Source organism: Spathaspora passalidarum (genome assembly GCF_000223485.1).
Source record: "Spathaspora passalidarum NRRL Y-27907 unplaced genomic scaffold SPAPAscaffold_8, whole genome shotgun sequence".
In the NCBI taxonomy this organism is placed as follows: domain Eukaryota; kingdom Fungi; phylum Ascomycota; class Pichiomycetes; order Serinales; family Debaryomycetaceae; genus Spathaspora; species Spathaspora passalidarum.
Window position 1 is genome coordinate 335,581 of NW_006767432.1, and position 19,971 is coordinate 355,551.

General features: G+C 35.5%; 8 protein-coding genes across 8 annotated transcripts; 3 read left to right on the forward strand and 5 right to left on the reverse strand. All coding sequences in view use genetic code 12, as the record gives it.

Moving 5' to 3' along the window:
• Nucleotides 1-215: 215 nt before the first annotated feature.
• On the reverse strand, nucleotides 216-791 carry SPAPADRAFT_52840 (protein retreival receptor; the record flags this gene model as incomplete). The annotated part of the gene is made up of 1 exon (XM_007377698.1): nucleotides 216-791. One exon carries the CDS (start codon nucleotides 789-791, stop codon nucleotides 216-218), a length of 576 nt encoding a protein of 191 aa, XP_007377760.1.
• A 142-nt stretch (nucleotides 792-933) lies between these two features.
• Nucleotides 934-3,086, reverse strand: MRP7 (mitochondrial 54S ribosomal protein bL27m; the record flags this gene model as incomplete). The annotated part of the gene is made up of 1 exon (XM_007377699.1): nucleotides 934-3,086. A coding segment is annotated over one exon (886 nt), but the record flags the coding sequence as incomplete, so codon positions are not given.
• Nucleotides 2,561-3,049, reverse strand: SPAPADRAFT_144156 (uncharacterized protein; the record flags this gene model as incomplete). Its single annotated transcript, XM_007377700.1, has 1 exon — nucleotides 2,561-3,049. One exon carries the CDS (start codon nucleotides 3,047-3,049, stop codon nucleotides 2,561-2,563), a length of 489 nt encoding a protein of 162 aa, XP_007377762.1.
• A 4,427-nt stretch (nucleotides 3,087-7,513) lies between the features above and the next one.
• On the reverse strand, nucleotides 7,514-9,460 carry ARR3 (Arr3p; the record flags this gene model as incomplete). The annotated part of the gene is made up of 1 exon (XM_007377701.1): nucleotides 7,514-9,460. One exon carries the CDS (start codon nucleotides 9,119-9,121, stop codon nucleotides 8,261-8,263), a length of 861 nt encoding a protein of 286 aa, XP_007377763.1.
• Nucleotides 9,461-10,674: 1,214 nt separating this feature from the next.
• Nucleotides 10,675-11,649, reverse strand: HLJ1 (type I HSP40 co-chaperone; the record flags this gene model as incomplete). The annotated part of the gene is made up of 1 exon (XM_007377702.1): nucleotides 10,675-11,649. One exon carries the CDS (start codon nucleotides 11,647-11,649, stop codon nucleotides 10,675-10,677), a length of 975 nt encoding a protein of 324 aa, XP_007377764.1.
• Nucleotides 11,650-13,462: 1,813 nt separating this feature from the next.
• Nucleotides 13,463-16,921, forward strand: NIK1 (Nik1p; the record flags this gene model as incomplete). Its single annotated transcript, XM_007377703.1, has 1 exon — nucleotides 13,463-16,921. The coding sequence occupies one exon, from the start codon at nucleotides 13,463-13,465 to the stop codon at nucleotides 16,919-16,921; it is 3,459 nt and encodes a 1,152-aa protein (XP_007377765.1).
• A 204-nt stretch (nucleotides 16,922-17,125) lies between these two features.
• Nucleotides 17,126-18,604, forward strand: SPAPADRAFT_63627 (uncharacterized protein; the record flags this gene model as incomplete). The annotated part of the gene is made up of 1 exon (XM_007377704.1): nucleotides 17,126-18,604. The coding sequence occupies one exon, from the start codon at nucleotides 17,225-17,227 to the stop codon at nucleotides 18,479-18,481; it is 1,257 nt and encodes a 418-aa protein (XP_007377766.1).
• Nucleotides 18,605-18,704: 100 nt separating this feature from the next.
• SPAPADRAFT_63628 (uncharacterized protein) lies at nucleotides 18,705-19,951 on the forward strand (the record flags this gene model as incomplete). Its single annotated transcript, XM_007377705.1, has 1 exon — nucleotides 18,705-19,951. A coding segment is annotated over one exon (395 nt), but the record flags the coding sequence as incomplete, so codon positions are not given.
• Between the last annotated feature and the right edge of the window lie 20 nt (nucleotides 19,952-19,971).

A 19,971-nucleotide genomic window follows, 5' to 3' on the forward strand; every position in this document is an offset into this window, starting at 1 on the left:
GCTCGACTGAGTCGAATTTGAAGTCACCCAAAAAAGGGGGGGGGTGCTCGGAGAATCGGGCAAAAATTTCAAAACACGTAATCACGTGCCAACACACATAAGTACGAAAAGAACAACTATCAAGGCTTAGCGGTTAAAGATGTATTAAAGTACTATATAACAAGTAAATAAGAGTGATATAGTACAAGAGCGATTCAGCAATAGATTAAAAAGCTTCAAGTTCTTCTATATCTAGCTTTACCAAAGTCAAATGGCAAATATTTGTACTTGATCATGTGTTGAATCTGTTTTCTCATTGTCAAAGTGAACAAAATGATAAAATACATCAAAAGGATTGGCCAAAACACAGGAATATCAAAGATCTCAAAGAGAGATAAGAACAAAGCAACAATAGTTGCGCGTGTAGCATTGTACCAAAACTTAAATTCAGGTAATCTTCTAATAAATGGTCTGAATTCATCGCTGTCTTTATCTGGTTCTTCGTCTTGTACACCTTCTTCAATTGATTCGTTCTTCAATTCTTGCTCTAATGATGGATCAAACTTTGGAGTCAAGAAGGCCAAGAAAAGGTTCAATAGGTATATTCCCAAAGCGTAACATATTATATACCACCCTTGAGCCATAAATATACGTAAAAGAAACAATGCAATCAAAACACTGAATCCAATCCATCTGTTTCTTGTATGCGGAACAGACTCATCTATAAAACTATGGTAAGTAACCACAATCTTGGAATAGTTTTGGTAAATGAAATTGTCCTTTGGTATTTCAAATGGTAATTCGATGGCCATTGTATATCTAGTGAACTTTAGTTGATGATCCTCGAAAGAAGAGTTTGTACTAACCGTTGGACAACACACACTTTTTTCAAGCAATTTTTTGGCCCGATTTTTTATTTTTTATTTTTTATTTTTTTTTTTTTTCAAATTTTGCGTCGCGTTAGTTCACTTTATGATTTCAGTATATTCTATTTACAAAGTATATATATGGAGTGTTATTTACATGACTCTATTCAAATACAGTTGTTGGTCTGCCAATGAATGCATACTTTTTGGTAGATTCATCATAAATTTGTTGAACTTTGACATCTTTGGCAACCTCATTCGGATTAACGCCCTTAATCACTGATCCAGGAACAGAGTATGGTAACTCGGAGGGCAAGTAAATAGTCTCAAGTTGCTTCTTTTCTGCTTGACTGAAAACACCAATAGTATTAATGAGAGAAGCGACCTCCTTTCTATATTCTTTGGTAGTCCCCTTTTCTTTCAAAAGTGATTCCATACTTGCTTTGAGTTCTTGCTTTTTCTTTGATAATTCTTCTGGGTTCAAATATTTACAAAGCTTACCATCCCAAGAGACTGAAACCTCGTTGTCAATCTTGCTGGTTATCTCGATATATTGCTTCTTAAGTGTTTCAAATTCTTCTTGACTAATCTCGCCACGCTTAGCTCTCAATTTTAACAAATAAATTTGGCTAAAGGTTTCTTGGGTTTGTGCAGCTTCCCATGTTTGACCAGTTTGAGAAAGTTCAAAGACAGCAAGCAATCTAGAGGAAGCCAAACTAAGTTCCTCATCAGAAAGTTCCAACTTGAAATCATTCACTAGTCCCTTGGAAAATGCGGACAAGTTTGCTTTACTGACTTCTTCCTTTTCTTTAAGCTTTCTTTCAAGTTCTGGTTGGTAGAGAAGTTCTTTTCTAGATTTGACATTTTCTTCTCGTTCAGCTGCTTCTGGATCCTTAATTTCAATATAGCCAAATCTTCTTACTCGGGCTTCAAAATGATCCTTTGGCAAAGTCAAATCTCTTCTCAATGCAACACCAACATACTTTCTTAATGGGTGGAAAGGATCTCTGTAATATCTGACAAATCCCGGTTCAACTGCATAAATTGTATGATCTTTACCAATTCTTACATTTTCACCAGGATGTATTTTGGTACCTCTTTGTCTCATGATAATATGACCAGGCTTTACAAAGCTCCCATCACTTTCCTTAGGACCAAGACGTTTACCTGGAGAGTCCTTGTTATTTGTTCTAGAACTAGCAACTCTCTTAGTGGCAGTACGTATTTGGATAAAATTTACAGGATTGGCAGTTAAGCCAATAATTACCCTACTGCTACCGAGTATGCTTTTGGCAAGTGAAGACATTAGTTAGGTGTTACAGACTGAATAGATCATAAGCTGACTACTCTCATTTTTCAAATTGAAAATTTTAACATACTTTTTTTCGTGCTGAAATTTTATATGAACTGTGTAAATATAGTCACTAGCGAAATATGAATCTAAAGTGCCAAGCCAAGCATGTTCATTCAACCTCGACCATTTAAATATATCGTCCTTAATACAAAGACATGCCCGCCTCTAAAGCTTAATATACACGCTTATTAGAGGGTGATATATCGAATTGTTGTTGAAATTATCTGCTCATGCTGAGAGATTAGCTGCTAGAACGTATTATTTGATGAAGGAGGATTCTACAGAATAATAACTTAACCACAGTGTTTATAAATTTCCCTCTATATATGGATATTGAGAAGCATAGGTAGCGAATTATTGCTTATTTGTTGAATTGCTTTAAAATTTCAACAGCTAACAAGTGATCTTCTTCTTGAGCTAAACCACTAATTGTCAAAGCTCCAATAACACCATCATGTGATTTGACTCTAATAGGAACACTTCCCCCATGAGTGGCAAAATCATTTGATGAAATGAAGTACACATCTTCCAATGGCTGCTTCTTTTGTCTCAATTTTTGGCCCATAAAGAAACTGGATTTTCCAAATCTAAAGACAGTATTGACCTTTCTTTGAACCCATTTGTCATTATCAATTGTGGTACCTGGAAGAGAGGCAGTGTGGAATAAAATGTGACCGGAGCTCAATGTGATGTCAATGATGACTGCCTTGTTTGGAAATTTTTGAAGGGAAACTTCTCGAGCATAACTACCAAGTTTCCATGCAACTTCGGCATCAAACTTTTCAAAGACGGTACCTTCTTCAAGAGCAGTGAGTTGGTCTAAGGAGTAATCGTAAATTTCGTGTACCATTGTAAGCTTTTCTACGAGTCAATTGCTATCTATGATTAAGATAAATAAATAGAAATTGCTTGCTTAGGGGGACATTGTCGATTTTTATAGTCGCGGATTTACGCGTGGGGGATTTCCACGTTTATTCTGCATAAACGCCGTGGGGGATCTGACCTAATTTAAAACAAACACAACCAACTGCTTAGTAATCAAAATCTTGCAGAAAGCCGTATTTTAGACCAAGTTTAACCTACAACCCTTCGTTATAATACCATGATTGCAATGACAGTCACCATCTACGTTGTTCAATAATGCCACATATATGGAACCACCTTGATATGGAGATTGCTCCATGAACTTATTCTACTGGCAACTTGCAGCTGGTACTCAAGTCTTTGCCTTGATATAATATTCAATAACGTTTGTTTATCATCCGGAGATATTTGGGATTTCTCCGCTTTTAGCAACCTTAAAGGGGGGTAATTGTTAAATTTAGTGCCCAAGAAGCTCATGCAAGCCATAAATGTGAATCTAGGTTCCACTGTTACTATTTCAGTATATGCGGCTAATATTTCAATTAGATTCAGTTGTTTGAATGCAATTTTCAGACAGTTTGTACACTATTCCACAAATGTAAAAGGGATATCAAACCTTTAGGAAAAACTTCCAACCCACAAAGTAAGTGGTTCTGTTCTTTCCAATTCAAGTAACTTAGGAGCCTTCAACAACAGATTCTACAATATTGCACCCATCGAAACAACAGCACTAAACAACAGAATCCACAACATGTTCAGTGAAAAAAAACCATAGCATCAAGTGGATGCTCTGTCAATTTTACTAAACAATTCTCTAGCGAGTAAACGTACAACTGTGGTAGCAAATAAATTGGATGTTTTGCGCATTGAAAATCCACAGAATATAAACAGTTCTAACCTTCTAGTTCCAGCCACAAGATTGTTACTACACCCGAACATACCATGATTACTACTTTCTTCAGAACTATGCTGCTATGAGGTATCAATCAGTGAATAGCACTGTCATACAAACTGGGAAATAATACTCCGTTACACAAATTCTTCCATTCGCATTAGTTGCAATTCCCTGATATGAACCTGTCAAAAAAGGTATCAGTTGGGCGCATTTCTCTATTAGAATAATAGATCATATCATCTTGTCAAAGCGTCCAAGCCCTCTACGGTAAGGACCTTGGTAGGTGGAACAACGAGTACACTATTTCTGATGGTATGATATCAGAGAAGAACTGTAGAATTCAATGACAATTGGAAGAAAATCACATGGCTGATCATACTATCGTAATCTCTACTCAAATAGCATTTTAATACAAACTGCACTAGTTAAAATCATTCAGGAGCATGGACCAGTTCATCAACTGGAAGTCTAACTTTGAATCCTGTTGTAGTACTATGGGTTCAATTTCTCAATCTATTCTTTTGTAACTATATTATTTCGCTTAACATTTACAGTTTGAATTATCTTCCGTACAGTCAGCAACTAAAACATTGTGAATAGGGTATGTTCGTGGATATATCCTTTTGAACTAGTTTAATATATTCTGCCGGTTCCAATGAAAAGAATCCATACAACAGATCACCGGGCCATCCTAATTTCTAAATTCTCTCAATAAAACATAACTTGTAGTTAATTTCAAATCTTTAAAATACCAACCAAATCCTTAATACTCTAACAATATACAAAAACCTAAAAACACCCATTCATTTCCTAAAGCAAAAACACTTCTAACGCTCCGGGTACAAACAATCGCTGTTACCTCCACCAAGCATGTCTAGTAACAAACACTACGCTACATTAAATAAAACTGCCTGAGTGCCAACTCCATCAATGACGTGAAATTAAAACCGAAACCAAGGATGTCATGCCAGCCTAAACAACATATGACTAAAACTAGCACTGTTCTACAATTTCTAATTTCTCAATCCTAAATATCACTCTACAAATATAAACAACTGCCAAAACTTTAGAAAGAAATTAACCATACAATATAGTAATTAATTCAGAGGACTTATCAATTATCAGAGCCTACTTAAAAATACTTTAATACAAGAACAGAAAATATAACACTATAATTAATTTCCATGAAGGATCTAAACCTCATAACCAAATTAAACTTTAAGAAGCTGTGAAAATTCAATTCTATTTACAATATCCTGTTACCTCCAGCCATTAGCTCTAACCAAGTAAGGACTGTACTTAGGGTCAACTCAACTCGCTAATCCAAAAGCATTAACAATCTTTTAAATGCATTTGTATTAAGATAACTTTTGATTCTAGAAAGATTGAGCTTTATAATGCTTCCAACAAACTGCTTTCATTGGAAATAACATCTTAATAGCTCTCCGAGTTGTCTCTATTGAAGCTCTAACTATTGCTTGATTCACATATTTATCTAGTGACTAAACTCAAAAGCATAGTTTGATATCAGAAAGTGGAACTATACAGTAAAATTGTTTATAATGTTAGTTTACAATTCAATTTTACACGTACAGTATCATTCCGTATAATAAACTCAATAAACCATTCACACCCTTGGAATGTATACATAAAAGTAATACAATTTTACTAATCTAAACAGATACCAATAATTGAAAGATGCTTGATTTGAGATTTGTTGCAAGCAGCCTTATGTTCATAAATACTTTCTAACTACTACCTATATTACAAGCCTAAATCATGTAAAGGTGAGATCAATTATGTATAATGAATTATAATTCATAATATTGATTTCTGGAAAGAGCGGTATTGGCGTCTTTGTAGAAAGATGTACTGATATATTATTTATAACCATTCATGATATATTCAAGAAGTAAATCGAGAAGTTATATGAATTCAGGATGCATACTAAAATATTGTAGCTAACAATGCAAGTAGATGTGTTTCAAGTGATTACTAGATTATACTGTAGTCAAAGGATGTATTGAAGATCTTCGTTGAATTTAGTTATCTACACAATAAGTGCTTCCGTTATATAGCAAGCAAAGGTAATTATGTAATAAGCATGACATACTACAACCGAGTGAAAACCGGATGATTCTAGATATTTTGTCATAGGCAGCTACTTAGTTCAGAATATGTTGTGGGCAAACATGTGTACGTTGACCATGGCTACAAATCATAATAGGTATTTAGAAATACTTAGGTTATAATTGTTAGAAGCATAGTTTGGGATTTGAATTTGTAAAAAGAAAGATTAGTCGGTGGTGTTTGAATGTTATATCTTATTATATTTTTATTTTTGATTGAGATTAATAGGATGCCTATAAGATACGTTTTTGCTTAAAACTTTAAGAATAAGTGTCATACATCTACAGATGTAGTAGCTAGTACATTCAACTTGAACTACGAATATTAGTATTTAGTAGATTTTCTTCCTGAATGGTATTTGTTCGCAATGTAACTCATCTTTAAGACTTTCAGTCAAATTAATACTAGTCTTATTGGTTATAGTTTTCTTGAAGTGTAATGAAGATTAAATCGGGCAGCGCTGTTATTGGAATAGCGAACACACTGTTTGATACCCTATAGAGTGAGTTTTATATAGATGTAGTCATGCAGTTATAGCTGTATGATACTCTGTAGTTTTCCGTAATACTAGTGTGTAGAGTATTATTAGAACTAGTTGGAGCTTGTACTAAGATAAATATGTTAATCGCTACATATTGAGTATCGAGAGTGTTGATTTTGAGTGGGATTAGAATGCTGTAGTGAGTCTAATTGTGTCTATCAGAATTAGTATTTATTCAATGCTTACTTAATTGTTCTGGGAAGTATCATAAGTAGTCTAGATTATGTAAGTTATGTGGGTGGGGTGCAGCACTTTTGTATAAAGCTGTTTCATGCATTGGTTGGTTGGGTTGGAGGGAAGCATTCGAGTTATTGTTGGGATTGAATTTAAGTAGATTTTTGATTAGATCAGGGTAGATGGTATTATAATTGAATGCTTAACGCTTGAGTATATTGATTATTCTGATGAATGCAACTGTATAAATGAATTAGTTAGTTTGGTGATATTGCTTTGTGAAGTCTGATCAAAGTTTAGGAGGGAATGTAAGTATTTGTTGCAAAATTCGTAGGAACAAACATGTTTAGGTTTATGCATTATTCAGAAGTCTTTGTAATTCTGGTTTGGATGCCAGAACTATATTGACTAGTTTTTGCTATCTGGCAATATTTTGTAATCCTATTTGCTATTATCAAGTTCCTTGTTGAGAAGAGTTGGCTATATAGAGTGTTTTTCTTTCTTGAAAGTATTCCTACTTCGTAAGCAAGGGCTGTTTGTACCGAGTAAGCAAAATCTTCAAACCAGTGGTACACATAGATTCATGCGGGAAGGAAACAAAGCTTCGTTCTATGGTACTCAGAAAATTTTGTACCGTTCTTGTGAAGATTCTGTTTGCATGGTGTAAAGAGTTTGAGCTGTCGTAGTACGATTTCTTTTCCCTTTTGTATGAATAATTTTTGTCGTAGTAGTACGAAAGTTTATTTCTACTAGTTTTAAAATAAAGGGAGAGACTGTACTGTGGCAGTTAGAACCATGTAATGTATGCTATTTATAAGATTAGAAAAATTATATTCCTGACAAGAAATCACTTTGAAGGTACATAGAGGAAATTATTTTTCTTTCGTTAAGTATTTATGTTCAAATAGTATGTGTGCAATACAATCCTTTATGTAGTGCAGAAGGTAGAAGGGCAACAGCAGTATAATCTTATGTTCCTACCGCTTTCTTGTAGAAAAGAAGTCTAGCTAACGCATTGCAGAATTGAGTAGACTAGTAGATTAATCATCTTAGTTGTTTCCAGTACAATAAATCATCATGTGAGTAGTTAAATTTATTGTCTTTGTCGTAATTGTCTGCAATATTCTATTAGAATTGCTTGCACGTAACGTAACATTTTCATCAACTATAGTTGGTACATGACCATGTGGGTTCAATTCTAAGTATCAGCTTTCTTTAATTTCCTGTGTTGGTCAGCAAAACATGTGCACATCATGAGGAACACCCAAGATATGTAAGAAGTTGGATCACTTTGTGACAATATTTCCTACAGTTGAAAAATTTCTATCTTCATGACAAATGGTTGGCATATTGACACAAACTAACTATAGTTTGATTCCTTTTTGGAAATTAAATTAAATTTTCAACATTAATAAGGTATTACTATTCAAATTTTATAGATAAATTATGGTAATGTACTATGGCTCTTCTTCATCTTCGACATCTACCCAAATAAACTTAGTTCGAAAATATCTAGCAACAAATGTCAAAAGTAACAAGATTGGCACTTCCAATAATGGACCAAATGTAGCGGCAATGGCTTGCTTACTTCCGGAGCCGTAGATGGAAATAGCAATAGCAAGGGACAATTCGAAATTGTTGGATGCAGCAGTAAAACTTTGGGTCACGATTTGTGAATAATTAGCAGAACATGCACTCTTCCATTTCGTGGGATGTTTCTCAATTTTCTCTTCACATCCACACAACAATCTCTTACGTTCATCATATTGCGCTTTAAGAGGTTTGGACATCCATTTCAATCCAAAGAATGTAACAAACCAGCAGATGATGAAGTATAACGTTAATGGAATAAAGCAAAGGAAAGCCGTTCCAACCTCGTCGATAAATTCTTTCCCTTTATCTATAAATATGACAATAATGGTGTATAATAATCCAATCAAGGCCCAAGGACTAATAAATGGCATAAGTTTGTCATATACCTTAAAATATCTCAAGACGAACCTTATAATGATACCAAAACCAAGTGGAACTCCTAAAAAGAAAGCAACACTCTTGGCCACAATTGAATAGGAAACACCAGAGTCGATCGGAATAGGATCACCACTGATAATATAACAAAAGAATAACTGATATGGCGCGTACAAAACAACTTGCAACAAACTATTGATAAGCACAAGTACAGCACAGAGGGTGTTATCTCCTAGAGCAATCTCATTCCACAATAAAACCATGGCTATACATCTTGCTATTCCAATCATAATAATACCCGTTCTATACTCATCGTAGTTAAATAAAACCAACCAAGCGAACGCAAGCATGATAAATGGACATATAATCCAGTTTATAAATAATGAAATCAATAGTGGACGTAAATATGTGCTTTTCTTGAAAAAATTATGGAAATTCTCCCACTCTACTTTACACAACGGAGGTACCATCATAACTATCATACCAACAGCTAACGGAACAGAAACCCCAACGACTTGGGCTCCCTCAAAAGCATCTGCACTTGAAGGGGCATACACCGAAATCAACACCCCAACTATAATAGCAAGGATAATCAAAAGTGGAAGTAGCTTATCTGTAATAGATAAACCACTAAATACAGATTTTGCGTCTTGCTTAAAGGACATGTTCGAATGATAACATTTGTGATTGTAAATAAGTCATCTTTGAGTGAAGTTGAATAAATTATTTTTTTTTTTTGCTCTCTCTACATCTTCAGCTTAGTAATCATCACTGCCATTTTTTATTTTTTTTTTTTGAAATGTATGATGGAACTGTTTATGGTTGCAAAAAATACATTGATTTCATATTACGGGATTTCAATACTTGAAAAGTAAAGTATTGAAAGTATTTACACCAAGGAGAAAATATTTATTTAAAGTAAATGAAGTTAGTTATCATCATCCCAAATGTCATACAATTTTATTGTGAATAATCTTGGTGGTACGAAAATTTATTTCCACTAGTTCGAAAAAGAATGTAGGATCCTATGTTGCTATATTTCTTCCAAGATTAGAACATTTTAAAAATTATGATAAGAAATGGCAATATTTCTTAGCTGTTAAAGACATGACACCAAAAAAAAATAGCAGAGAACTCTTTTGAAGTAATAATAGATTTATTTATTAATGAAATTACCAAAGAATATAAAATGGAAGTAAAAGGATATGTTATGAAAAAATATATGGAAGCAAACAATGAATATGGTAAACAACATTATTTAGATTTAGTGGAAAAAATGTTAAAAAATTCAAGATAGTTTAAGTAAGTACATCTATTATTTGTCTTGGTTACAGTGTTACTACCCGGGTAGTATTTATCATTTGTCATTTTCACAGTCTTGGTGCTGAGTATTTGTAAAATATTATTTTGAGTTACTATTTATGGCTGATCAATGGATGGCTGAGAGGGTACAACTAACCAGTTCTATGCAGGGAAGGGTGTGTGCAAGCTTTTCTTGTTTGGAACGATTGTATGTTTTATAGATAATTTGATTGGCAAGAGCTCGATTGGATCAATCAGTTTTATATTCTATATCTACAGTTATTTGATATCCTACAGTCAAGCAAAATATTTATGTTAGATATTCTCTATGTAATGTAACACTCACTTTTGAATTAACGGACTAGAGCATAATTGAAAAGGCAAGCTTGATTTTTCTAATATTATCCTTCTGCCTGGATTTTATACCGTGACGAGAAGTTATGAAATGAAATGTTTGTATTATAATGAAATTAATATTATCTTGGTGTGTTTTTTGAATAACTTGGTTTACCAGTTTCCTCCACTGCAAAAGGTATTTATGAAACTTATTAGAACCACTTGATATGCAACTTAAGTGAATGAATGGCTTGGTGGTGTTGTATCAAATTAAACTTAAGCCTCTCAAAATCTCACAATTAGGCATGGCCATATTTTCAGCAGCGGCCAATTTCTCTGTATCTGTAAAAAACCATCCTTGGGCATCTTCAATCATTTCATTCTTGCGGATTTGTTCTCGTGAACATTTTGCCCTCTTATCTTGTATATACACATTCTCGATTTTGTAGTCAAAGTTCTTTAATTGCTGGGGTGATTTTCCTGAATATTTTTCAGTAAATTTCTTATTAACATAAAAAGGTATGTTGAACCTGGGTGTCGATCTTTGAACACTGTAGTCTCTTGTCTTATGAAATGAATACTCTGGAGCAGAATTACTATCAGAAAACAATGCTGAGAATATAGGCACAATTAATATCAAAAGGATGGGTGCTAATGCTTTAAGTGACTCTGAAAGTGATGCTTCCTGTCGTCTGTCTTGATGTTGGGTATTTTGTTGATTGTGTCCTCTGAATTGATGTCTGTGTCTCACGAATGGATCTGCTCCACCGAAAGATTGGAAAGTGAAACCGTTGCCAAATTGAAAGGTAGTTCCACCACCACCACCAAATGGACTAGCACCTGAACCACCACCAAAAAATAAGTTGAAGATATCATCATCAAAAGGCACTCCTCCGCCACGATAATATGGTCCTCCATTGCCAAATGACCCCGTTGAAGCACCGCTGGATGAAGCTGCAGAAGCAAAACGAGAATCTGGATCACTGCCGGTTTGATCGTATATCTTCTTTTTCCCAGGATCACTTAATACACCCCAGGCTTTATTTAAAAGTTTAAATGCTTCTGCTGAACGCGGATGAGGATTCTTGTCAGGATGGCATTTGATCGCTAACTTTCTGTATGATTTTTTGATCTCTGATTCATTTGCTGACTTTTCAACGCTGAGTATCTCGTAGAACTGGTGAGGCTTATACGAAAGCACCTTCAATACGATAGCTTCTTGATCCTTTGTAAAAGACATGTCACTGGATGGACGTGCTCAATTTTATCGTGCCAAATACGTATTAAAGTGGGTTTTTTTTAGCAAACTTTTTGAACTAATACTTGTAAATCTGATAACCAAGTCCAACAAAATCACGAGTGGCATTTTGCCAACAAATTTCCTTTTTTTTTTTGTTAGAATTTTATGTGAGAATGAGAAAAGTATTTATGTGCAGTACCAATTCTCGGAGATTGAGCTCCTACAAATGAGGGGGGGTGTCTCTCTCAAATATGGGGATTGCCATGTGATAGATAATATGGTACGAAGTTTAATATAAATATTAGCGAGTTTCTCCTTTGGTGGCAAAAATAAATCTTTCTACAATAGAACGTAATGAAGAATCGTTTGTTCAAAAAAACTCGTACAGAAGCAGCTTTATTTTTTGTTAGTTTTCAAGTTACTTTCTGGACTTTGCGTTGGATCGATCCAGAGTGGCTTCACATATTTCGAATATGCAACGCTAAAAAATCTAACTAAAATGCGCGATAAGTACTCTGATGAATACCACACCATAGAATGTTCTATATCAGGCTGTTTCTGATAAGAACTAAGATGCTCTAATGATATGGCTCGGTGTTTAGTATGATTATTGGATTGTTTTGAATTAGTTAATGCTATGGTTTGAATTGTTTGGTTTTTGTTAATTATCTGTAATTATGTATTTGTGCTATTGTCGTGAGGATACGTGACCTTATTGGTTTAAGGACCAAATATTCCTAGTTTCAAGGATTGTCAGGATTCTCTATAAGAATATGGAAGTCTGCAGAAACTTATTTGTAGGTTTGTATATCTTCTCATCAGTCAAGTTTTTCTAGTTTCCTTGTTTAGCGAACTGAATATCATTATTTGTTTAAGTACCTGCTCACAGTTGCATTGTTATTCCACTGAGACCCAGGTTATAGAACATTTATAAGAAGCATCAAACCCTCTAAAACAGCACCCATGTCTATTATAGGAGTAAAACGAAAGGTCTAGAGGAGATATATAGTAAGCTTATACCAAAGATATCTTATGTGACAAGATCAGGACGAGCCATTAGAGACTCCCCAAGAAAATACCCCAAATGTTATAGGGGTCACAATTAATTATGACTGTCTTCACTGGAAAGAAGTTTTAAAGGGTGAAATTCTTGCATTCAAAAAGGATGAGTGTATTCGAAACAATTAAAATGCCAAGGATATAGTTTTCTAGAAATTAACCGATTTTATGTACTGTCTGCCATAGTAGGTCCCTGTGTGCTACCAAGTGGTTAGTAAAAAAATCTAAATACTGATACCCATGCATTACGTCAGGTACTAATTGAGTAAGGCACGCACCCGATCGTCAATTATTTTTTTACATATACAAAGTTCGTTAAAATGCACGACCTTTGGCATGTGCTAATTCGACCATACACTTAGAAGCTTGGTAACTACGTATTGGTTGATATAAATAGGTAGTAATTGCATGTTGAGGTAATTGTCAATGAGAGTGATGATATCACTTCATATATTCCAAAAAAGTGGTACCTGTTGGTTTAAATTTTAGATAAACGTTTATCCTGCACATAGCGGGGAAAGAGGAGAATCAGAACAAATCTATTTTAATTCAAAGAAAGAGCAGCAACCAATGTTACAAATCTGTATTACATGCACAAATAGTTTTTCCTTTTTAATCTATCAAGTGTACTGCTTTCAAATCACTAAATAGTTGATTCATATTTATTTCCAAAATTCAGTCCCCAGCTAAGAAACCAAAATTAGACGAAAGCTGTCCTGTTTTTTCTATCAACGACAGTGCCTGCAACAATACGATGACAGGAACAAACGAAATTAAAATACAAAATGGTAGAAATGCAAATGTTGACATTGGATCATCTGCTGAGATTTTAAAGCTCTTAGAAGATCCAAATGCATTGCAGGATTCTTCACTTGATCTTAGAGATGTGGTAATAAAACATATCCGAAAACAAGATAAATTGATCGATGGTTTATCTCATGAGTTGGACACCTCTAAAACAGCTAATAAGGCGTTCAAACAAGCTTTGAGTGAAATCGGTACAGTTGTTATTTCCGTTGCCATGGGTGATTTATCAAAGAAAGTTGAAATTCATTCTGTTGAATCAGATCCTGAAATTTTGAAGGTCAAGATCACGATTAATACTATGATGGATCAGCTACAAACATTTGCTAATGAAGTTACTAAAGTGGCCACGGAAGTTGCCAATGGTGAATTGGGAGGACAAGCGAAAAATGAAGGCTCGGTTGGGATATGGCGCTCATTGACTGATAATGTCAATATTATGGCCCTCAATTTAACCAATCAAGTTAGAGAAATTGCTGATGTTACTAGAGCTGTTGCTAGTGGGGATTTGTCAAGAAAGATTAATGTACATGCCCAGGGTGAAATTTTGCAATTGCAAATGACAATCAATACTATGGTGGATCAATTAAGAACTTTTGCGTTTGAAGTTTCAAAGGTTGCCAGGGATGTTGGAGTGTTGGGTATTTTGGGTGGACAGGCATTGATTGAGAATGTAGAAGGTATTTGGAAAGAGTTGACAGATAATGTCAATGCTATGGCCCTCAATTTGACCACCCAAGTGAGAAATATTGCCAATGTTACGACTGCTGTTGCTAAGGGTGATTTATCAAAGAAAGTTACTGCTGATTGTAAAGGTGAAATCTTGAATTTGAAATTGACTATTAACCAGATGGTGGATCGATTGCAGAATTTTGCCTTGGAAGTGACGACATTGTCCAGGGAAGTTGGTACGTTAGGTATTTTGGGTGGACAAGCCAATGTCCAAGATGTTGAAGGTGCATGGAAGGCGGTGACAGAGAATGTTAATCTAATGGCAACTAATTTGACAAACCAAGTGAGATCTATCGCAACAGTGACGACTGCAGTGGCACATGGGGATTTATCACAAAAGATTGATGTTCATGCACAAGGAGAAATTTTGCAATTGAAAAATACTATCAATAAGATGGTTGATTCATTGCAATTATTTGCTTTTGAAGTGTCCAAGGTTGCCCGTGATGTTGGTATTAATGGTAAGTTGGGTATTCAGGCACAAGTCAGTGATGTGGATGGGCTTTGGAAGGAGATCACCTCAAATGTTAATACTATGGCTTCAAACTTAACTTCTCAAGTGAGAGCGTTTGCTCAGATTACAGCTGCGGCTACTGATGGTGATTTTACCCGTTTCATTACAGTTGAAGCTTCTGGAGAAATGGACGCTTTGAAAACGAAGATTAATCAAATGGTCTTGAATTTACGTGAGTCTATTCAGAGAAATACAGCAGCTAGAGAAGCAGCCGAGTTGGCAAACAGTGCTAAATCTGAATTCTTGGCAAATATGTCTCATGAAATTAGAACACCTTTAAATGGTATCATTGGTATGACCCAGTTATCTCTTGATACTGAATTGACTCAATATCAAAGGGAAATGTTGTCTATTGTCCACAATTTGGCCAATTCTTTGTTGACAATTATTGATGATATTCTAGATATTTCGAAAATTGAAGCTAATAGAATGACCGTGGAACAGATTGATTTTTCATTGAGAGGAACAGTCTTTGGTGCATTGAAGACATTGGCAGTGAAAGCAATTGAAAAGTCTTTAGACTTGACATATCAGTGTGATTCGTCATTCCCTGATAACTTAATAGGTGACTCGTTCAGATTGAGACAAGTCATTCTTAATTTAGCAGGTAATGCTATAAAGTTCACCAAACAAGGAAAAGTCAGTGTAAGTGTTAAGAAATCTGACAAGTACATCGAAGGAAGTGATAAGTTGTTATTAGAATTTTGTGTTCGCGACACTGGTATTGGAATTGAAAAGGATAAATTGGGTCTAATTTTTGACACTTTCTGTCAAGCTGATGGGTCAACCACAAGGAAGTTTGGCGGTACGGGTTTAGGTTTATCCATCTCGAAACAATTAATTCATTTAATGGGTGGTGAGATTTGGGTCACTTCTGAATATGGGACAGGTTCCAATTTTTACTTTACTGTTAGTGTATCTCCTTCCAATATTAGATACACTAGACAAACTGAACAATTATTACCTTTCAGTGGACATTACATTTTATTTGTATCAGCTGAGCATACTGACTCGGAATTAGAAGAAATACGAGCAAATGTCATTGAGCTAGGATTGAATCCAGTTATTGTTCGTGATATTTCTGATGCAAATTTAACTGATCCTGTGAAATATGATATTATTATGATTGATTCCCTTGAAACTGCCAAGAAATTGAGATTGTTATCTGAAGTCAAGTATATTCCTTTGGTATTAGTGCATCATTCTATTCCAGAGTTAAACATGAGAGTTTGTATTGATCTAGGCATTTCCTCCTATGGAAACACTCCTTGCAGCATCACAGATTTAGCCAGCGCTATTATTCCAGCCTTGGAATCTAGATCTATTGCACAAAACTCCGATGAGTCTGTTGTTTACAAGATTCTATTAGCAGAAGATAACCTCGTTAATCAAAAGTTAGCTGTTAGAATTTTAGAAAAGCAGGGTCATCAAGTTGAGGTGGTGGAGAATGGTTTAGAGGCTTTTGAAGCGATTCAGAAAAACAAGTATGATGTGGTGTTGATGGATGTTCAAATGCCAGTTATGGGGGGATTTGAAGCCACAGAAAAGATTAGACAATGGGAAAAGAAATCAAATCCTATTGATTCCCTTAGTTTCAGAACCCCAATTATTGCTCTCACTGCCCACGCAATGTTGGGAGATCGGGAGAAATCTCTAGCTAAGGGAATGGATGACTACGTGTCAAAGCCATTGAAGCCTAAGTTGTTAATGCAAACTATTCACAAGTGCATACACAACATTAACCAATTGAAAGAACTTTCTAGGCAAAATAATAGCAATAGAACTTCAAACTTTGCCAAAAATTTACAGAAGAGTGCCATAAAGAGTGGACACTCTGAGGCTGGTGGTGCTGTTGATGATGGGAGAGACACTTTAGGTTGCCAGGATGATAATAATGCTACATTTGGAAGTGGAAGCATGAGTTCACCATTAACTGGTACTAGCATTCCTTCAACAAGATCTGCACCACAGCTGTCGGATATCAACTCCCAGAGAACAAAGAAAGCAAATTCCATGCCATTTATTAATATTTCAGGTGTTTCCCGGCCCGGACAATTGAGAGCGGAAACGAGAACAAGAAGTGACACCTCCGACACCTTCACCAGTGCTAAAATAAGCGAAGTGCTTGATGACGATATGGATGTAGATACTCCGAAGAACTAGAATGAAGCGGATGTATTTCTATTATTGTTAATGTATTTTATATAATCAATGTGACAATTATGTAATCTTTTTATAGTGACTTCTGAAACTGAGGGAGTCAGTGGTGCTCTGAATTTTTATGTATGCCGCTCTCTCAAATATTGACTCTGCAACAACAAAAAAAAGGGGGAAGGGACATTGTTTCGTTGACTCGGATAAATGTTTAAGCCGGTGCGTTTATTTGGACCAACTTTTTCAAGAACTAGTTCTAGTAATTTGAATCTCAATAACTAGGAGCAGTGTAAGATTATAAAATCGTCAGCTATGAAGTATCCATCTGAATTTACTCCTGTGGCAAACAAGCAAGAATTATGCAAGCAATATGTTGGTAAATCTATAAAAGAATTACCAACCCCATCTATAGTAATTGATCGGTCGCAATTCCGGGCAAATTGCCGACAAATGATTGAGAATGCCAAGAAGCTCAATGCTGATTTCCGTCCACATATTAAAACCCATAAGACAGTAGAGGGTTGTATCGAACAATTGGGTGATGGAGAAGTATTCACTGATAGAATTGTGGTGTCCACCATGATGGAAGCGTGGGGTGTTTTACAGATTCCTCAGGTTCAAGATGTTCACTATAGTTTACCAGTGGTCAAGTCAAGAATTCCAGAGTTTGCTTCATTTAGCTCTCGTGTATCTCATTTCCGCTTAATGTTGGATCAGATTGAGCAGTTAGAAGCATTGGCTGCTTATAGAGAAGCCAATCCTTCTATTAAGAAATGGTCTATCTTCATTAAAGTAGACATGGGGACCCATCGTGCTGGTTTGCCTGTAGGGGATGAATTAGGGTCATTACTTCAAAAAGCACTTAAGGATCCAAGAATTAAAACGCATGTTGAAATCTACGGACTTTACTGTCATGCGGGGCATTCCTATTCCTCTACTTCTGAGAAAATGGCCAAGGATTTTCTTATTGATGAAATTAACTTTGCGAACGATGCTGCATTGTTAGCTAAATCGCTTGATCCTAGCTTGCAATTAGTTCTCTCTGTGGGTGCAACTCCAACCGCCAATGCTTCGTCGCTGTTGACTAATGAAGAATTACTTGAAAAGCTTCACAATCATAAGCTCGAGGGGAAGTTAGAATTACATGCCGGAAACTATAGTTGTTGTGATTTACAACAATTAGCCACTGGATGTATCACACAAGCTACTATTTCCTTAACTGTCCTTAGTGAAATTGTTTCAACATACCCCGGCAGAGGTGATAATGCGCCCGGGGAGCAACTTATCGATGCCGGTGTCCTTGCCTTGGCAAGAGAGTTCAGTGCCATACCTGGGCATGGTAAAGTAATTGAACCAAAGGGTTTTGGAGAATGGACAGTAGGAAGATTGAGTCAAGAACACGGGGTTTTAACGCCTCTGGATAGTAGTTGTAAGTTTATACCATATGGGACCCAAGTCAGGGTAATTCCCCAACATGCATGTATTGCTGCTGCTGCTCATCCATTCTTTTTTGTCGTTGGTGATGATAACACAGTAGTAGATGTGTGGGTTCCATTGAGAGGTTGGTAAGTTAGCTGCTAAAATACTTTGTAGCTACGTTAAGAATTTGCGCAGCTGAGCAACATAGAAAAACTTGTATAACTATTATATCATTTCTAGAGCTTTATTAGTATGTATTTTTACTATTTTTTTTGTAGTATTAAGTTAAAAACAGAAAAACTAATGCAAATAATGCATGTAAGTTATTTGTACCACTTTTTTTTATTTTTTTTTTTTACTTCTAATAGAAATTATACGATTGGCACCCTTTTTGTTTATTTACATTTTTTACTTATTACGAGATATTTAGAGGAGTTTCCCGGGAGTAATCCATGGTAGCGCAGTTATTACCTATTTGAATAAGAATGCATGAACTTCGTAAAACTTTTTGCTGTCAAGGTAACCTTGGTTTATATATCATTTTCATTTAGCACTGGATATCACTCCAAATTTATGTATCAGATAGATTAAATTGATAAAGTATGTGTAGTCAATCGATATTGGATGAAAACCAAGAGGGTCTTGGGCCTGAGTTGCAGAAATTGGTAATTGAGGATAAGGATGAAAACGCTGATTTTGAAGTACAGGAGAATTTAAACGAGAACATCCATACTGCTAGTGGAATTGAAAATGAGAAAAGCTTTCAAGAGAGCTTCAGTAATTGTACTGATATTGGAGATGTAACCGATCAAGAGAGTACCCGTGATACTTCTGAAATTGCAAATGTTTCTCAGAGCAGCTCTGATGCTAATTATGTTCAAGAGAACGTCCCTGATTCTAGTGTTCGAAAAGATACCACCACATATGCCAAGGAGATCCCTGGTATTCCAGTGACCTTTCAAGTAAAAATCTCAGACCAGAAGTCAGCTAGTTTTGAGCAAGTATTACTTGCTAAAGGATGTACAGTGGGGGTTCTAACTTCCTGTGAAATTTGTTCTAGGGAATTTGAAGACAAAGATTCTGCTATTTGTCATGGTGTACTTCATAAAGTCCCCGAAGTTCAAAAGTTGGAAGAACTAAATCAACTAAGATTAGACGTTTACTGGGAGAAAACTACAACTGGGTTCAGATGTATATTTGACCAATGTAAGAAAGAACATGGAGAACTAGTACAAGCTCGTTGGCATGCACTCAGTCACGCCGATCCTAAGCATGCATTGCGAAACATGATTCCGGTACCACAGCCAGAGTTATTTATGCGACAAGTCAATAGTTGGATTCATTGTACTGGTTGTTCTCGCGTTTTTCGATCCGCTGAGGAGTTTAATAGCCATTACCTTATGCATTTGGGTGAGTTTCCTTTTATATGTAAAGCTTGCTCCTTGTCTTTCAAAACAAAAAGTAAGTTGTATTACCATTTTTGTTATGAATGCAAGAAACGCAATAGGAAATAAGTTTTAATATTGTCTAAGAATAGCATTTCCTTGGAGAAAAAAGTTGACTCAGTATATAGGGTATATAGTTTTTTGTTGATATTCAAACGTAATTGTAAGCTTTTACCAGATCACGGGGCGCGTGCT